Here is a 20,543-nt window from a genome sequence, read left to right as displayed (position 1 = left end):
TCTTTTAGCACGTAAACGAACGCAAACATGTTGATTCAGGCAGTGTAGAACTTCACAAAACCCAGTACTGTTTGTTTTGTTAATAAACATGTTAAAGGACGACTTCACCGCTTTTCAACCTATCTTCATATAATTGGTCCTCACTAACACTCATGATAAAATGGTACCATTTTTTTCTACTCGTCTGTGTCTTAGAGGAGGGCTGTGGACAGTTCAGAGTCCCGTCTACCAGTGACATCATCAATGGGGACTCCAAGAAACTGCAGGCTTTCTATTCCTGGAAAGTTGCAATGCAATAAAAGAAGCCATTGTTCTTGTGTTAATAAAAATCTAAATAAAAAATGTGAAATCTTGTTGGAAAAAAAATCATGTCTAACAATGATGTCACTGGTAGACGGGTTTCTGGACTGTCCACAGTCCTCCTATGAGACACAGGCCGAGTAGATTTTTTTTTTACCATTTTATCATGAGTATTAGTGAGGACCAATTATATGAAGATAGGTTGAAAAGCGGTGAAGTCGTCCTTTAACTTCCTGTTGTTTCAGCTATTTTTATTAGGAAGAAAACCCGGACTGGATTTACTTTTTCTCCTTTGAATATTAAGCATAGTGTTTTGTATTTGTTGATGACATGTATTTATTGTGTAATTGTGTTATCTCTGCTGTCCGGCACGAACCATCTAACTCCAAAATGTTCATTTTTTTAGGAAATGAAAAAAAAAATGGAGTTAGGAGGTTTTGTTCATCATTGATAAGAACAGCTGAATGGACCTCCAAGCTCACAATGAGGATGGAGGTCAAAAGGGGGGGGGGCCTGGAGTCAGCAAAACCAGCTACCCCCACCCCCCTTTGCTGGAGTTAGCTGGTTTAGCAGAAAGTTTGAGGAGCCAATGGAGTTAGCTGCTTTTGGCAGAAGCACTAATACTTTTCATTGGTTCAATATTGCCTCTAGTTGTTTATGGAGAAACTCTCTATTTTCTCTTGTTCCTGGTGACAGGAGATTGTATTAGAAGTAATAGCAGAGTATTTTTTCAACTGTCCAATATGGCTATGTCTAAATCCAGCTTTAAGATCATTCATGAAAAAAATAAAAAAAAATAAAACTATTAAATTGTTCGAAATATGTTAGAAGTCACTCAAAAAGTTTGAGAACAACTGCGCAAAGTAGATCAAGCTGATTTTTACCCTCTCTTCTAGTAGCAATTCAAACTAATCCTTTCTCTCCAAAGGCTGAACGTATGCCTGGTTTGTTGGTCTGTTAACAGAATCACGTGCCAACTGCTATTCAGGTTATTGATACAGCTGTATTCAGTGCTGTGAATTGTCTCGCCTCGCTGCCTGTCAAGTCACACACACGCACACGCCAAGAATGGGGTTTGTATATTCATTTATTTAACCCATACCGAGCAGTGCACAAGCATGTAGGATATTCCCCGTGAGACTCGGACGGGCGGCAGTGATCCCGTACTGCCACGTTAATAAGAGATTCGATCGTCGGGTTTATATCCTTAACCCAGCCAGGTTGTGTAGCCTACTAGCCTATAACTCTCTTTGACATAACTCCATAACATAGGACAAGCTACTGTAAGTTTGTAGACCTCACTGTCCATGAAAAGATGGTCGGGGCTTCTGTGCGTCACAGAAGCCCCAAGTAGGCCACGCCCAACGTCCTAGCCCTCGTTCATATACAGTGGCCCACCTGCAATACCTCAAATGGCCAGCATGTCCATTCCGCTTCAATGCGATCACTGGGTTCTGGGGGCTTGGGTGGCACCTGTCACCTTAACGTCCTCCCGGTGGGTGCTCCTGACTGGCAGGTGAGTCAGTAGGATACAACAGCACTGACAACACACATACATGTGTGTGGGGAGAAATTAATTGGCAGAACGACTAAATTGGGGAAAGTAACATTTTTTGGTTACAACAGAAGTTTTTTTTTTGTTAAAAAGTTAAAGCGTATATGTGTATAAGGAGACTAATGTTCCAGTTCCAATTTTGTCTGTTCTTTCCTTCCAATTTCACTTGTTTATCCTGTACCCTGATTGGACAGAATTGGTATCCCGTTCTGAAAATGCATTTTCTGTTTACGAAAGAGCTGGAGAGACAGGGAGACACTTGTTACTGAGGAACAGTGCACTGAATAAACACCATAATGTCAATGACTTTTCCCAACAGTAACGGAACTAATAATTGGGCCGCACGACCAAGATATATTTAAAGAAGGTAGGGTCATCTACGTCATTTTCGCTATCATGCAATTCCAGCCGGCAGATTCGTCGGACCATGGGAGCCAGACTGCAGCCGTGAGTTCAGTGGAATGCTTTGGAGTTAATGAGAGCCCGGTGGATCAGCTCATGAACAAAATATATTTCTGAATGACTGAGAGACCTTTGTAAAGTAATTGCTTCTGGAAAATAAAAGAAGACATATCACACATTGTTTTCTGCTGTGTTGCTTTTCGATGTGTCCACTGTATAAGTTTATTGAGCTATCTAAAGAGCACAAAGTAGGCGATACTGCCGAGACAGAAACCAGTGTTGCCATGTCCACTTATTATAAGCGACTTTGGGATTATTTTTCTGTGAAGTTGCTTGTAAATATTGGTAGTTGCGGGTTGCGGTTTTATGGGCTTTTTTCTAAAGTGTAGTTGATTATTTGGACTTGGGCTTCACAATTTTAAAATTACTTTAACCAGTGGTTCTTAATTATGTTTATGTCATGGACCCTCAAATTAATATGTATTTGTCCCTAACCCCCATCTGAAAGTACCAGATTTGTGTTGTTAGTGTTTAAAAAATCCTCAATATTTCACATTTTACTTCAAGATTTAAAAAAAAATAGCAGATCTACAAGCTCACAACGCGTTGTGAGCTTGTAGATCGGCTATTTTCAATGTATACAGTAAAGGTTTAAAGTGCTCATAATGGCCTAGTGCAAGTCTTCAACAGGGGTCCGCAACGCCTAGGGGGTCCACGAGGTACTGCAGGGGGTCCGCGAAATTGTTGCTTGATTAGACAATAAAAATTAAAATAAATTATATATATATATATATATATATATATATATATATATATATACAAATATTTGATATATGTTTTTAAATATCCGTTTGTCTTCATATATCTTTTTAAAACATTTTCCACATTTATGTATTAAATAAATGATGACATCTATAAATGATTCTGTCCATTTTGAATAGCTTGTATACATGATTATTGTGCAATTGACAGATTGTTGTTCTCGGTTAATAAGGTATGTTTATAAATGGCAGTGCGGCCACCCTACTCACTGTACCCATAAATAAAAGCATGAATATATTATTCTGTCTATTATTTTTAATAGTATTGATGCACAATAACATGTATGTTTATGAAACACAATTGTATACATAATTATACAATATATGCTGACCCCCCCGAAGTAGGGGTCGAGGTAGGGTAGGGGGTCCCTGCTCCATCTCCCCATCCCCTGGCCCCCGGTGCTCCTTTTGGGCTTGTTTTCCTAGACCTGGTTGCTTATTTCTCGCTCACATTCTGGCAACACTGCCAGAGAGGATTTTTGTACAGAGTATGGACGATACATTCCACTGTTTAGATGCCTCAATAAAATTATACAGCGTGCTAAAGAAATCCAAATTGATTGGATAAAAACCTGTGATATGTCTTCTTTTATATTCCTGAGCCGATTATCTGACAAAGGACACAATCGTTCAGAAATAGTGTTTGTTCACAAGCTGGTCCAGCTGTCTGCCATAGACTTCATAGTATTTCACCAAACTTCCTGTTCCAGTTTTGCCTCCCATGAGCATCAATGGCGTCTGCTATGCGAGCAATGGCGTCGGCCCGCCCCCTAGGCTGTCCCTTCCTTGTTTTCTAATTTTCCTTGCGCACGACCCGGAAATGACCGTAATAATTGTATTTATTTTTTTGGGTGGCCCACCGGCCGTTTGACGGCCCGTAAATGGCGCGGCCGTTCTGGAATTTTCCCAATTTCCCAGTGGCCAGCACGTCCCTGATCACCATCATGCTGCTTGCTTGCTTGCACTTGTGCTTTTTTCCTATGTAGTGACTCTTGGAAGCAGCCACTGAGTTAAGCTACAAATGGCATGATTGCTGCCTTATAGATGTGACCCAGGAAAATAAAGAACCTTCCAATCAACCACTTAAAGGAGAATTCCGGACCATGTTTTTCTTACTTTTTATATGATATTATTATTTCTTAGGACGAGTGGTACAGTTGAAAAATGTCCTAACTCCATCCCGGGTCCACCGCAGCTAAAAACCTGAGCAGACGGTCCATGCGCTAGATCACATATTTTTTGCAGTTTTATATATTTTTTGTTCATATCTGAATTTCCTAATGACAGAGACCTCACCACAGTGTTTTTGTCCCAAATGGGCCGCCGTAGTGTTTAAATGCTGATCACGGGCGAAATCTCGAGACATTCAGAGGGGCGCATCTCACACACACACACACACACACACACACACACACACACACACACACTGTGGACAGTTTTCTGTCATTAGGAAAGTCAGATAGGAACAGAAAAATAAATATCAAATCACGATACAAATACACAATCTAGCATATGGACAGTCCGCTTAGGTTTTTAGCTGCGGTGGACTCGGGATGGAGTTATGACATTTTTCTACTGTACCACTCGTCCTAGGATTTAATATCATATAAAAGGTAAGAGAATGTGGTCCGGAATTCTCCTTTAAACCCATAGACTTTGTAAACTGGACCTGAGTTGGCTCTGTAGGCCTACTCCCTACTTGGACCGCTTTTTTCTGTCTAAACCAAATCTCGTGTCGCGCCCCCCTAAGAATATGGATGCTCGGGTTTAAGTGGTTATGGAAACTGAAGGATTTTCAGCATCAACAAGCCGTGACTGCGGTGGGATTTTAGTTACATTTCAAAACCATGTCATTTGCAGAATAAAAGTCTTCTGCCAACATTTTCAAATGTTGATTTTGAATGTCAACATTATTTATATGAAGCTTCAGTGCTTCTATTCCGTACAGGCCATAGTTTTCCGTTATGTCAGACAAAGAAAATCTACACCTTGGTACAAATACGCATATGCACAAGACAAGTAAAAGCTAATGTATGTGAATGTTTTAAGTGTTCCACCTATTGGCAGACTTACCCACTGCTGTCATGCCAGTCTTAAGGCTTCCGGACATTTTTCTGGCAATGCTCTTCTCAATATCAAAGCCATTCATGGATAGGTACTCCTGAAACACTACTCACGCACACACGCACACACACACGCACACACGCACAAGCACACGCACACACACACGCACACGCAAGGCCATTTCATTCCATATTTTCAGTTCTCCTCAGAGTGCATGTTTGATGTATGTTTGATTCAAAAATTACTTTGTGATTTGTTTACTTTTGAAGAGTGTACTGGTTTACTAGATACAGTATATACCTGCTCTAAGATGGGCGTTGCTCTTGGAACAGAGAATAGTATTGACTTTAGACTCATTAATTTTGTCCTCTCCTGCAGCGTAGAGCGCCTATAAGAAGCATGTTGACATGTATGACTTTGCATGTGTTAACAAGGCAGCTGGAAAATTACACTTTAGAATAGAATACGTTATTGTCATCATAGGCTAATGCAGTACAAATACATACATTAAAACCAAATTAAAAGGCTACAACAAGACAGTTTTTAAAATGTACATCCAATAACACAATGCCATATGCATGTATACACACACACACACACACACACACACACACACACACACACACACACACACACACACACACACACACACACACACACGTAATCATTCTGTCCTTGAAAAAGATTTTTACCAGAGCATCTTGTTTGACCATAGCAATGTCCACAGTTTCACTTTCGTCACGATTACCCTAAAAGTACAGAGACAATCATAGTCGGAACACTACAACTGATGCACCCACATACTGTATATGGAGTAGGCCTACTGGGATTGTATCATGGCGGTTGTATATTGTAATGGGGGTTGGCTAGGGCAGTGGTTCTCAAACAGCAAACAAACCAACATACTGTACATACAGTATATGTGTACTGTATACAGGGTATCTGTATACACTGTATCTGTACACATTTCTAAAGTGACAATTTAAGGACTTTTAAGTCCTTTTTAATACCTCTAAAATGAAATATATATAAATAATAAGACCATTACTGTGTCAAAAGTAATCAACAAACTATATCAAAAATGGTCAAACATCGGCCAAATTGTCAAATATGTCGAAGAAAGAGGCAAAACTTTTGAAATTAGCCGATCTAAAAGCTCACAATGCCTCAAGGCGCTGTGAGCTTGTAGTTTGGCTACTTTCACAATGTTTATCTGTGGAACTGAGTCAAACTGAGTCAATGCCCCGGCTGTCATGGGGGAGGCAGTATAGCGACCAGCATTACTACATGTTTTTGTGAGGGTATTAACTACCCTAGGGGACACGGGGAGAACATGCAAACTCCACACAGAGTAGCCAACCCCACCTAGGGTATGGGCGCTGATGACGCGGAGGAGAAGACACGCCCCCAGCGCCCACTGTGTCCCCGGCGGGAATCAAATCCAGGACTTTCTAGCTGTGAGGCGACAGCGCTACCGACTGCGCCACCGTGCCCCCCGTTTAGACTGATTTCTGAGGTGAGGTTCTTGGTTTACCAATGATCCTAGATTACTGGCACTACACTGTCTCTATGCATTTGATGTGTGTGTTTACCTTGTTACTGTAAATGGCTCTGGATTAAGAGCGTCAGCTAAATGCTTAAATTGTAAATTGTAAACGTGATTATTCAACCCGATCGCCAGAGGAAACGTTCTCATTGAACGTTTTTCAGCGTTTCTCAAAATCCGTGCATAGACTACTGGAAAACCACAAATTCCGTGCATAGCCGCCTCGCATCTCCCCCATTGTGACTAAACCATTTCGGAGCCGCGCAGTCTCAAGGGAATTGTCGCTTTGTGAAGGACCACCGAGCGCGCTAAAGGGTTACATGGCGGCTTTCCGACATGTCGCCTTTCCGACGTTAACGAACCCTATACCTAACCCTCACCCTAACCCTAACCGCACGCGGAAGCCACTAGTCGGAGTGGCGAGATGTCGGCGTGGAAGACTGTTACCCGCTAAAGCGCGCGAGTTGCCGTCCTGAACATAGCGACATTCCCTTGAGCCTACTCAGCGGCGTTTGAGTTACGTACCGATAGGCACAGAATCGTCAATTTTGTTGTGGGGACTGCTCTACTTCCTGGTTTTTCCGGGTTGCGACTGGTTACGCCCACCGTGGGACTCCCCGTACATATGCACGGAATTTGGGGGTTTCTAGGCGACTATGCACGGAATGACGTGCACAAATCCGTGCAATGTATACTAATTCTCTGGCGATCAGGCTGGATTATTTTGGGATGTCACAGCCTGACAAGTTTGAGAACCACTGGGCTATATGGGGTAATGGGGGTTCAAATTGTACCTGAGCCAGTGACATCAGGAGTCCACGGAAATGACCTGAGGTATTCCCTGTGATCGCAGCCTCCAGTGTCTTTGTGTACTCTGGGCAAAACACAATCGAGTATGAATAACTTAAAGGAATACTTCACCCAAAAAGTATTAATAAGAAAATAAGTAACACATTTTTTTGTATCCTTTAAATCATGGCCGCTTAACCACAGAAAGGCTAAAGCCTAATTCACAGTAGCCAAATAAAGTGCAAACTGCAAACTGTCCATGACGTTTAGATATTTGAGTTTGCCAGACTCTCCGTCCGTAGGGATATGTGCCTGATTTTAACAGTATGTAAGCATCTTCAATGAACACCATTTACCGCTTTGGTAAATCTCGTTTATCTCCTTGATTTCGGCATTGGAGTGAGATGACAGGATCTCTATCAAGCAGGCGTCATCAGTTCCAACTCCCTGTTAGGATGTCAAACAGAGTTTATCAGTTAAGCTTGGGGAGGGGGGTAAAAAAGTAGTAAAATAAATATACAAATATTGTTGATATACAGATAGACATGGTAATATGAACCGGAAACCATGAAAGAAGAAAAAAAGGTTATTCGAGTAGTACATACCTTCATGGCAGTGTGGAGCTCAAAGGCATCATACTCAGCAGCGGTTGTCATCATGGCCAGAACCAGCGAACCAAAGTTTCCAGACAGTTTTGATTTCAGTTCCTTAATGAGATCCTGACAGAGGAAAGGGACACATGCTTGAAATGTTATCCAATGGCGACGCGTGCTCCAATGGTGTTATTCATAATCTGCAGGTGGGGGGAAACGGTCCATGGCACCACTTTACTGGACTCTGAAGATAATTCAATCCCCTGTTCCATTTCACTGTCAGCTCCTGTTGTCTGGCTGTCATGATCACAGTCTGGGTAAAGTAATCTGAGTCCTCACCCATAAGGTTTTATTTACAACTAGTTGTTTGTCATTTTTTATTTACCATAAAGGTGCAATAGACAACGCGCGCGCGCCACACACACACACACACACACACACACACACACACACACACACACACACACGATATCTATAGTCAAATCTGATTGGCCAATAGTTGCCTACAGTCGACTAATAGTCGACTAAATGCAACATTTTTTAAATTTATTTTGGCATGATTCGACTGAGATTGGCAGTCGAATCATGCCAAAAAAGATATTATGCAACAGAGGAAAATTCCATTTGGGCTGTAGGGGTGCTTAATGTCTGATTTAACATATACTTGCTTGGTTAATTAATATAACAAACAAGGCCAATCTCTCAGTCAAAACATTTAAAAATAAATAATAACAATAATTCGACTAAGAGATTGGTAGTCGTCGTCGACTCGGACACCCCTAGACTGATTAGTCAACTATTCGAATAATCGAGGTCAGGCCTAGTGGAGCATAATAAATGAAAGCAGTCTTTCCTTGTTGATGCTTTACGTGGACTGGTATATCTAATGTGTGTTTGTGAACAACGTGTTGAATGTCCAGAAATCTTTGGTTTCAAAAGCGAGGATAGGTACTGTATAAAGGAAGTTTACCACACAAGGCCTTATAAATAAATAAAATACAATGCTGCTCTGTACGAACTGCGAGAGATGGCCAACCCACTTTATCATATAAAATATAGTGATGGGTGAGATAAGCGAGCGCGCGCACACACACACACACACACACACACACACACACACACACACACACACACACACACACACACACACACACACACACACACACACACACACACACACACACACACACACACACACACGCGCGCGCACACACACACACACACACACACACACACACACACACACACACACATGAAATATTTATTTATGTCCACATAAACAGAATTACAAGATGTACAAAGGACATAAACACTGCCAGTGCAGTCAGATAATGGGGAAACAGCCAGTCTCTATGGTTTTCATTAACAACAATGACATCAGGGGTGTTAGCTGAAATGTTAGAGAACACAGAATCATCATTACACAGACTAAACATGCTCGGCTTCACAGTAGAATGCTTAAACAGCATAATGGAGGACCTGAAAATAGAAGAGATTTCTTTTGATATCAGATCCACTATTCTGTCATGCCTAATTATGTAGAGTCCCCTGTATACATGGCACCCGTTTAGGATGTGGGACATGGTTTCAGCTATTTGTTCATGACCATGATGTATACAGTGAGGAGCATGGTTGCCTGGAAACCAGATGGAGAGGTTAAGTTTAGATGCATATTTAACAAATGGGAGAGCCTCGCAGCAATATATGTCGATAAAAAATTGGGAACACCCATACCACCCTCACGTTTACTGTGAAATATGTCACATGTTGTGTGTGTTAAGACCAATCCATTGTCTCAATCCATTGTAGGTGTACAGTTTTGTCAGTCAAATCACGTAGTGATTTTCGTGGAACATTGGAGAAAAAAAGATGTTGTACCTTGGCCAATGCTATTATTCTGACTGCCTCCAATTTCATAATAACCGGCAGGGGCGAAGCATGGATTAAATCAAGTCTGCTGGAGTACTCAGAAATGATTACATTGACCTGATCTTCCCACTCGCCTGCCACATTAAACTTTAAAGCAGTATAGTATTCATCACCATCATTATACTCCTGGTTCAGAGTGGTAGTGTGTTATGTTAACAGCCTTTTCTTGTTAATTTGCTTCAAATGTGATCCAACATTCCAAACAGCACTCATGCTGTTTTCTGGCTGTTCTGAAAAAACGTTTACAAGTGTAATCAATCACTATGTCTCGCCGACCCACCTCTGGGCGAGACAAAAACAATTGCCCTTACAGGCAACAAGAAAGCAAACTATATATTTGGCCATATATTTTTACTTTCCTATGGGCAACCGTTATATATGGCTGTTAAAGGTAGGGTAAGTGATTTTTCTTTGTTAATGTAAGTGTTAAATATCTCTATATTATGATAGTAGTCATTAATAAACAGAAAAAAGCATTTTCTGGTTGGGATACCAATTGTATCCAATCAGGAGAGAGATACAGGATAAACAAGTGAAATTAGAAGTGATGACACAAAGAAATTAGCACACAAAATTGGAACTGGAACACTACAATTGAAGCTGATAAATGGGTACTCTCTCCGATTTGCTGAAATTGGCAACCCACCTGATTATTAAAGAGCTGGAGAGACATGGAGACCCCTGCTATTGAACAAACACTCTAAATCAATGATTACTATCCGAATATAGTGCTTTAAACTTTTAACAACAACAAAAATAATGTTTTGTTTTAACCTCATGCATTATTCTTCCAATAACCACATGGCTTGTTGTTGATTACCCTTTACATATTATAAATATAGTTGTGTTCATATACCTATGCACTTATAATCATCAAAATCATCGTATCAGTCACTGATTCTACTTCAATAGTAACAGGATGAGTGTATAATGACAGGTACCTTGTCATAGGCAGTTTTGTAGGTACTGAGCATAGACACACGTTGCTTGTTGGATCGACTTCCCAGCAAGTTCATAATGGCCTGTTCATCAGTTCCTGCACAGACAAGCCCACAATGTAAAAATGTATGTTATTCAAAGAGACAAACACAGTGCAGTCACTTAATTTTCTAGTGGTTTACTTATATACTTACAATGACTATAATCTTGGATAAACATATAGTACAAGTTCAAGACTATGCAAACGAATAAGGGTTTGTTGCGAGTTACCCTAAAGGCCCATGTACACACCCTTTATGACATAAAGAGAGAGCAAACCTCTAGCCATGCACATCCTGTAAAAAGAGACTATCATCAAATCTACAAGCCTAAACCAGTCAGACACCCCCAACAGTGTCACACAGAGTGGTAGGCCTAATCTACCGCAACAGTACAGAAAACCATCCAGCTAATATTGTTAATCTGCTCAAACCCAGTGGCTGCCACCACCGAGGGCCCATGAGTATCAGTTGGGTCCTGGCCATAGACCTCTCCCGCGTCAGTCCCAGAGTGCTCAGTTCCCTCCTATGGGGCGGCTGAAGCCGATGTTATAGGACCCAGACCGCGCATCCCATTCTTCGGGACCCTACTGAGTTCATGCGCATGAAGATAGCACTAGAAAACCTGCTACCCACCGACACACTGGCCGCACACACTGGTAGCCAAAGTGCCAATACTTGTTCAGAGAAAGTGCTTAGCTTATCCAGTTAGCCTTAGTAGAGTTCGTTTTTTCATTCAATGCATGTTAATTGTTGTTCTGAAGGTTGAGTAAAAAAAAAAAAAAAAAAAAGAAGAGAGAGAGAGAGAGAGAGAGAGAGAGAGAGAGAGAGAGACACAGACAGACAGACAGACAGACAGACAGACAGACAGACAGACAGACAGACAGACAGACAGACAGACAGACAGACAGACAGATAGACAGACAGACACTTGCTGCTCCTAATATGCTATCCAATGTGCCTCCCTCGTGGAAGAAAGACAAAGTGGAAAAACAGGGGGAAGAAATAATGGCTGTAATAAAAGACGATAGAGGAATAGAGGAAATGATCTGCTTCCTGTCTACGGTGCATCTTTTTCCACTAGACGTTGCTTTTGATTTCAGACCAGAAATCAAGAAACTCCACGTAGACCAAATGAACCTGGTTCTGTCAAAATCCTGTACAGCCAGTCCTCACACGCACTGCTTCTCTCTCTCTCTCTCTCTCTCTCTCTCTCTCTCTCTCTCTCTCTCTCTCTCTCTCTCTCTCTCTCCCTCTCTCATGGTAGAATTACAAAGGCAATTTTTCAAATGCTTTGTTGACATGACCTGATCATGACCTGATCATCATGCATCATGCAAGATGGCTGTCATAATAAAATACATCAAAAGCTTTCGTCCAGGTCAGAACATTAATATAGAATAGTACAGGTTACAGTCATGTCAGTAATAAGAGACATGGAGAGACAGTTTTTAGTTTTTATGCACCCCAAATCTTAAAACATATTTATTTTCAATCTGACAGATTTCTTTTTCTTTTTGTATTCTGCAAAAAAAAAGAATCTTTACACTTTCCTTTTTAAGTACTAGATTTTTAACTCATGAATTACAAAACCTTAGTGTACTCTCATATTTTTCAGGAAGGATCCAAGGAACTCACCAAAACCCTTCATGGCCTTCATCAGTACCAACACATCATCCACTGATGATGCTCCAGGAGAGTCCGTGATTGAACCCCTGAATTCCACTGAAAGAACAACACAGTCACATCTCCATTGCAAATAAGTCAGTTTCACCTGATAATAAATGTAGCCCACTTTCAAATTCTAGAATTCGTTTGCTGACTCAACTGAGCTATAATATACAATTTATACTGTCAGTGCAATTATATATATATATAATATATATATATATATATATATATATATATATATATATATATATATATATATATATATATATATATATATATATATATATATATATATATGTATGTATATATATATATATATATATGTATATATATATATATGCATATATGTATATATATATATATATGTATATATTTATATATATTTTTGCAATGTATTCAGTGTAAGGCATCTATATTATACACATAATGTGCTTTATAATACCATAAAATGCCATAAATAGTTTTAAAATGATGATATTATAGTTATCATAGTGTTTATACAACAGTTAAATATTGCTTGCAATACATTTTTACTAAAAATGTTGTAAACTAGGTAAACAAGGTATAACAAAGCCACTGTCATAAAACCTTTGTTACGCTGAATGATGGAACCACTCACATAAACTATTTAACAGGCCACCTATATAAAGTAATTACCTTGACCTATATAGATTATCCTTACTTGGGGGTGCCTGCTGGCCTAGCGGTCCAGGCGCATACCACATACACTGGTAATCCAGCTTGACAGCGTGTCGTGGGTTTGACCGATCCCGATGACTTTTGCTGTGTATTACCCCCCCCCCCCCCCATCTCTCTCCCCATTTCCTGTCAGTATACTATCCTATCAATAAAGGCAGAAAAAACCCCAAAAAGATCTCACTTTTCCATTTAATATATTATTTTTATAGAATAAAGCATTACAAGTATTTTTTTCTGTGTGCTGTACTGAATGACATGTGTTTTTGTTCCAAAGATTACTAGAGTAAGAAACGGTGTCAAGTCATTAAATATTGCAGAAAGAGTCAACTCAACAGAAAAGGACTTCAGACACATACAGTGATTAACATAATGTGCCATGCTTTAAAATAACTTTTTACCTGTGTTGCACTGAATGACATTGATGAAGTACAAAATTCCGAACAAGATTGATTCTAGTTTTTAAATAATTATCAATATTTTGCTTTTATCTCCTATCGTACTTGCTTATCTTAGTTTTTTTTCCTAATACAATTGTTGTTTTTACTTACTCTCTTCCCCCGGCACCCCCCACACACATGTAAAGCAACTTTGGGTACTCAGAAAAGTGCTATATACATTCCAGGTATTATTATTATTATTACATCATCCATTTCTTATATGTTGTAGCACCAATTATGACATGGGTGTTTATTTTTAAGGATGGATTTAAACATTTAAAAAACACTTTTGTCATTAAGATTTTTTACACTGAATGACATTTTGACACTTTAGAGATGAATAACAGAATCAAATTAATAGTTTGCAAAACATACAAGTATTAAAAAGCGCTTCTGACAAAACCTCCCAACTCCATTGGATCCTCAAACTGTCCGTCAAACCAACGAACTTCTCTCCCTGCTGCTGCCGTGGTGTTGTGCCACAGCAGTTAGCACGCACAGAGAGGAGAGCTGGTGTGGCGCAGCAGATAAACACACTAACGAGGCAGAGGTTTTTCCCCGTAGTCTGTTAAAACTATGCACTGCAGAGTACCTGTTTATCAAGCTTAGCACTGACGCTAATGTTATTAAAACAAGTACCATTTCTAAAATCTATGACGTGTTTTCTGAGGAGATCAATGTGACAAGAAATTAGTTTCTAGCATTTCTCTCGCTAGTTCCAGTGAAACTCCAACTCCGTGAAACCCTCTTTGCAGAAGTTTATTGTAATATTTAAAGTCCTGTTTATTATTGTAGGCCTATATAATAAGTGTCATGAAGCATCAGGGCGTCAATTCACATGTTGTGATGCATTGTGAGCTATCCATTGTAAGCTTTTGGGAATTTAGACCCATTTGAAACCTCTCCCTCAGCAGTGATTGGAGCTATTGTCAGCTGATCGGACTCCTAACTCCACTTGAGATGGATTTCTGTTCGGACAAAACTCCTAACTCCACTTGGATTTGGGTAAAGTGGTGATAATATAATGACACATGCAAGTATCTGACAATATATAAAGTCACTATACCAACTTTGATGAGGCAGTGTTGCTTTGTTTTAAATATATAAGGTTTTCTTCATTTCCTGAAAAATTAGTGTTTTGGAGTTAGCTGGTTGCTGCTGGACAGCAGATGTTGGCATGTTAATATCTATGTTTGGATGTATCACTTACTTTCTTCTGCAGAAGGTCCCTTCCTGAAACAGGTACAGTATCACTTTGACCAGTGTCAACGTGTGAAAGTACTGTACCAGTATTTAAGTAAGGTGCAGGATCCACCCATCATGACAACTATTATGTGGGCTGGCATATCAGCCTGAGCTGGTGGCGAGGGCTGATATAGCCATGCCCTCGGATGGTTAATCGTGTGCCTGGGTGATCATCTACATGTATTTGTTTCATTTAGAGAGAGATAGAGATAGAGAGTGGAAAGAAAGAAAGAAAGAAAGAAAGAAAGAAATAGTAGCCAGTTAGAGTTGAGCCTCAGGCGCCACTGCAGGGACAGCTGTACTTTCCACTTCCTCATTGGCAATCAGTGTGACTATATATAAATGCCCTGCTATCTAAACATGAGCTGCCTGATGGTTGCTGGCCGTGGGTATTGCGGTCAGCTGCTGTGTTTTTATTTATTCTGGTGACAGGGTGAGTAATATGTCTCATGAATGTCGTTTTCATCATGTTTCATTCTGGTATCTAAACGATCTGTTAATCATTCAGGTTGACGTTCATTCATGTGCCCTGTGCCGACTTCTTTCATGTGGCAGGAGGGAATGTGTGAGCCCATACATACGGACAATTTAAGCTATACAAACAAAATAACTTGATGAGATATACTTTGTGTTTGTATGGTGTACTAAGTGTTATTCCTCCCTTAGATCTTGTCAACAGGGGTCATCAACATGTCCGTGTGGCAAGACATGTCTATGTCCGTGGCCAGGGGTCATCACTATATATAGACCATTTTCACACGGTGTCCATTTTGGAATATTACATTGAAAATGCCACCCCGTTTGCGTGGTAACGTGGTGGCATTTCATTAACTTCATAGGAATATGGCCGCCGTGTGAATATGGTCTATGGCAGCTTGTGATGGACATTTTCATTAATATTTCATTTTTCCCACACACATGCAAAATAATCATCTTACCAAAAACAGTGGCCTAGCCCTAAATGTATATAAAATGGACTCCTAATGCGTCATAGGGTCTATTCCAATGTGCTGTACATTTTAAAACAATAGCGCGTGGGCATTAAGTACTGAGCCACTTAACGACCAACACATTAAATCCTAATTATTTTGGATAATAGCAATTTAGTCTCATCAGTACAGACATATGACAAGTGATTCAACCTCAAAAGGGCCACTTAGCTGCAAAGGTGAGTGGGTACGTATTATACATATGGCTAATATAGAGATTGCTGGCTTTTCAAAAGACAGTGTTCCTTGAGGACAGAAGGAGATCAAGTTCTACCAGCTAAACCATTGGTTTGGTTTGGCAAGGTTGCTAGTGGATTCCATTAAGGTGATCAGGTATTCTCTGTTGATGAGAAGTCCAAGGCATTCACAAGTAACAATGGAAAAAGACACACCCTACAAGCTACACTTGATTTGTTTTGATTTATTAGACATCATAATTACATGTTAAATGCTTCTCACAGAAACGTCAAGGATAAAATGACAATAGAACACTGTAACAATTGGAAACTTGAGAGACAAAAAAGATACGTACATGATGAGTGATTAATGAAGGGCATGCCAGGATTTTAATTGAATTCAGTGTCACAATAGTTTAATGTGAAGGCGCCTAACTTTAATCTGACATGAGCTAATTTTTAGGTTGGAGGAGGTCCTAGGCTGTGGATGGAGGGTTTCCATGGATTATGATTGTGGAGTGTTATTATAGTTGTCAATTATTGAAATCCCAAACATGGAATATACTTGGACCATGCCACCTTTAATGCCTGTCTCAGGACTGCCACCTGCCAGTATACAGTGGACAACCTCCCAGTCTCCAGGTTTTCGAAAGTATAGCTACCACTTTAACCCTGACATCCCAATTTTGGGCAAGTCATTATAGGCTAAAACGATAAGAAAATCACTGATCTACAAGCTCACAACATGCTGTGATGTGTTGTGATTGATTGATTTGGATAATAATAATCCAGATTGTAGATCGGCTTTCCCCCCCAAATAATATAAGCCATTATCTAGATTTTTTTCTTTCAAAATAAAAAATGTGCCACGGACATAGACATGTCTTGCCACAGCCATTTTTTATTTTGAAAAAAAAATCTCTCTCTCTCTCTCTCTCTCTCTCTCTCTCTCTCTCTCTATATATATATATATATATATATATATATATATATATATACGTCATTATAATGTAGAAACAAACAAAAATGAGTTTGAATAACTTTGGTGACTCGTAAAGTAGCCTGTACATACAATTGCATCAGGTGAAGACAACAAGACAGCTAAAAGGAAAGATTGCTAATAGCTGCCTCAATTCTGTGAAAATAGCAAAACGTGCTTTTAAAAGTAATATTACCAGAATCACATAGGCCTAGCCCTAAATATATAATAATGGACTCCTGATGTGCCATATTGTCTACTCTATTCCACACTTACCAAATACATACAAATCATTGGGGGGGGGGGGGCTATAATGACAAGCCCAAAATGGGGATGTCAGGGTTAAAGTGGTAGCTATACTTTCGAAAACCTGGAGACTGGGAAGTTATCCACTGTATACTGGCAGGTGGCAGTCCTGAGACAGGCATTAAATGTGGCATGGTCCAAGTATATTCCATGTTTGGGATTTCAATAATTGGGTCTATCAGTACAGACAGTGCTTCCATCTTACATTGCAGGAGGAAAAGGGCCATACATACTTGAGGACAGGAAGAGATTAAGTTCTACCAGCTAAACAATTTTTTTGTGTGGCAACTTTAATAGTTGTGGTTTCCATTAAGGTGAACAGGTACTAGCTATGTTGATGAGAAAGTCTAAGGTACAGTATGCCCGAATGGAACGATGATAAATGACTTGAGAGTCAAAACAGATACTTATGTACATACAGTAAACGATGAGTGACTAATGAAGGGCATGACAGGATTGAAAGGAATGCAGTGTCACAATAGTTTGATGCCAAGGTGACTAACTTTGATTAGAGGTGAGGAGGAGGAGGTCTGATGGTGAGGCTGTGGATCAAGGGTTTCCATGGATTATGATTGTGGAGTGTTATTATGGTTATTATTGGTATTATTGAACACTTTGAAACGCTTTCTCTCAACTGACATAAATCAACTTTACTTGTACAGTTCTGCAAGGTCGTCCTGCGCATCACTACCGGGGGGGGGGGGGTCCTTGGGAGTGTTCCGGGGGTCCCCAGAGGTTTAACCACTTTAACCCTATAGCCTACATCAGCTATTTGAAAATATCCAATCCACAAGCTCACAATGCAACGCCTTGTGAGCTTGTAGATCTGCTATTTTCAAAAACATTTGACAAATTGTGAAAAACTTGGAATACCACAAATATTATATTGTGGTCCCTGCCACTAACCTCGTGGTTGGACATGGATACAGTCAGTGGAAAAAAGTATTCAAATGTTTTACTTAAGTAAAAGTATCAATACTGCAATGTAGACATACTCTGTTACAAGTAAAATCCGGAATTAAACATTTACTTGAGTAAAAGTACAAAAAATATTGGTATCAAAGTTTTCTGTATGACATGTAGCCTCCTACAAATCTTTTGAAAATAGCAGATCTACAAGATCTGTGAGCTTACTGTAGATCGGCTCATTTCGCATGGCCGAAATGTATATTATAGAGGGGTGAGGTGCATGTGAGTTTTGTAAAAAAAATATCTAAATAGTAACTAGTAACTAAAGTTTTCAAATACTTGTAGTGGAGTAAAAGTATAACATTTGCCTCTGAGATGTAGTGGAGTAGCCTAGAAGTAAAAGTACTGAAAATTGGAAATACTCCTGTAAAGTAAAAATAACATCAAAATTGTACTTAAGTACGCTACAGTCCTTGAGTATTACTTTACACCACTGTGTGTTACTATCTGTTACAGCCAGGCTGAAATAAATATGTTCCTTGGCAGTGCAAAAATATGCATTGTTAATTCGTCTGAACCTCATAAAGTTATTTAAATTGCGTATTTTATTCGTGGCAGCTGGAGGGTTTGTGTGATAATAGCAATTTACCTACATGTTATTTTTTTCCTTCTCCCCCGCGGTTAATGACGTGATACAGACTAGGACTGGACTGATTTTATCTTTTATGTATTTTTTTTTTTTTACGTTTTTTTTTGTTGGCTGGACTGAATAATGGGGGGACACAGTGTCCTTTAATTAAACAGGCGCCGGCGCCACTGGTACGGACATGTTGATGACCCCTGGTTCAGAAGGAGCTATTTGCTACCAAGGCAAAGGAGGGCAGAACTGGACAAGTAAATCTGGTTGTCGTTAGTTGAGAGACAGTGTTTCAAAGTGTCCAATAATGACAATAACAACTATAATAACACTCCACAATCATAATCCATGGAAACCCTTGATCCACAGCCGCCTCACCATCAGACCTCCTCACTTCTGATCAAAGTTAGGCACCTTGGCATCAAACTATTGTAAGACTGCATTCCTTTCAATCCTGTCATGCCCTTCATTAATCACTCATCGTGTACATATCTTTTTTGTCTCTCAAGTTTCCTTGTTCCAGTGTTCCATTGGTATTCACAGCCTAGGACCTCCTCCAACCTAAAAGTTATCTCACCTCTGATCAAAGTTAGGTTCCTTCGCACTAAACTATTGCATTCGATTAGGATCCTGGCATGCCCTTCATTAATCACTCATCATGTACATCATATTTTGTCTCTCAAGTTTCCTTGTTCCAGTGTTCCAGCATTTTATCCTTGACTTTTCCATGAGAAGCATTTAATATGTAATTATTACGTCTAATAAATCAAATCAAATCAAGTGTAGCTTGCAGTGGGTGTCTTTTTCTATTGTTACATGTGCATGCCTTGGACTTCTCATCAACAGAGAATACCTGATCACCTTAATGGAATCCACTAGCTACATTGCCAAACCAAACCATTGGTTTAGCTGGTAGAACTTGATCTCCTTCTGTCCTGAAGTAACACTGGCCCTCATTTATCAACGGAGCGTAAAAAACAGCTTATATTCTTCCATATATTCGGCTGTACACCAACGTCGAAGTCACATTAATCAACGAATCCTATACAGCCAATCCTAAAGTAAATCAGGTCGGAGCTTTGATAAATCTGACGTCTGAAAACGAGCGTCATTTAAATAACACGCCCTTAAATATTCTCAAAACGCCCCTAATTACGACATGAAGAACCATAATACGACCAAAAAAGCATGGAAAGCCAATAAGAAAGAGTTTCCCCCGCTCGCCTCACCTCACCTCTCTCTCTCTCTCTCTCTCTCTCTCTCTCTCTCTCTCTCTCTCTCTCTCTCTCTCTCTCATATACACACATACGCCGAACTGTGTCTTTCATGTAATCCGTAACGGTACAATCTTTGTCACGTAGGCAGGCTTGTAGCCTACATGAATGACATATTATGATACCAATCACATCGAATACGTTTGTATATTATTTTATTTAACCCATACCAAGCAGTGCGCGTTCGAGTTACACTAAATAAAGCAGTCATGTTCTCAGGTAGGCTTTCCCCCATGAGACTCGTG

At 39.8% G+C, this 20,543-nt stretch overlaps 1 protein-coding gene across 1 annotated transcript; it reads right to left on the bottom strand.

Moving 5' to 3' along the window:
• Positions 1 to 1,413: 1,413 nt before the first annotated feature.
• Positions 1,414 to 15,091, bottom strand: LOC311064629 (annexin A11-like). Its single transcript, XM_084084535.1, has 10 exons — positions 14,994 to 15,091; positions 12,615 to 12,701; positions 10,941 to 11,035; positions 8,083 to 8,196; positions 7,834 to 7,924; positions 7,483 to 7,562; positions 5,835 to 5,891; positions 5,443 to 5,530; positions 5,152 to 5,247; positions 1,414 to 1,840 (listed from the first exon to the last, which is right to left on the bottom strand). Coding segments are annotated over exons 1-10 (768 nt in total). The 5' UTR covers positions 14,995 to 15,091; the 3' UTR covers positions 1,414 to 1,781.
• Between the last annotated feature and the right edge of the window lie 5,452 nt (positions 15,092 to 20,543).

Source organism: Gymnoscopelus microlampas, assembly GCF_963454915.1.
Source record: "Gymnoscopelus microlampas genome assembly, chromosome: 2".
Classification (NCBI taxonomy): Eukaryota; Metazoa; Chordata; class Actinopteri; order Myctophiformes; family Myctophidae; genus Gymnoscopelus; species Gymnoscopelus microlampas.
The sequence above is the reverse complement of the archived record's forward strand: the minus strand, read 5'-3'. Positions and strand labels throughout refer to the sequence as shown.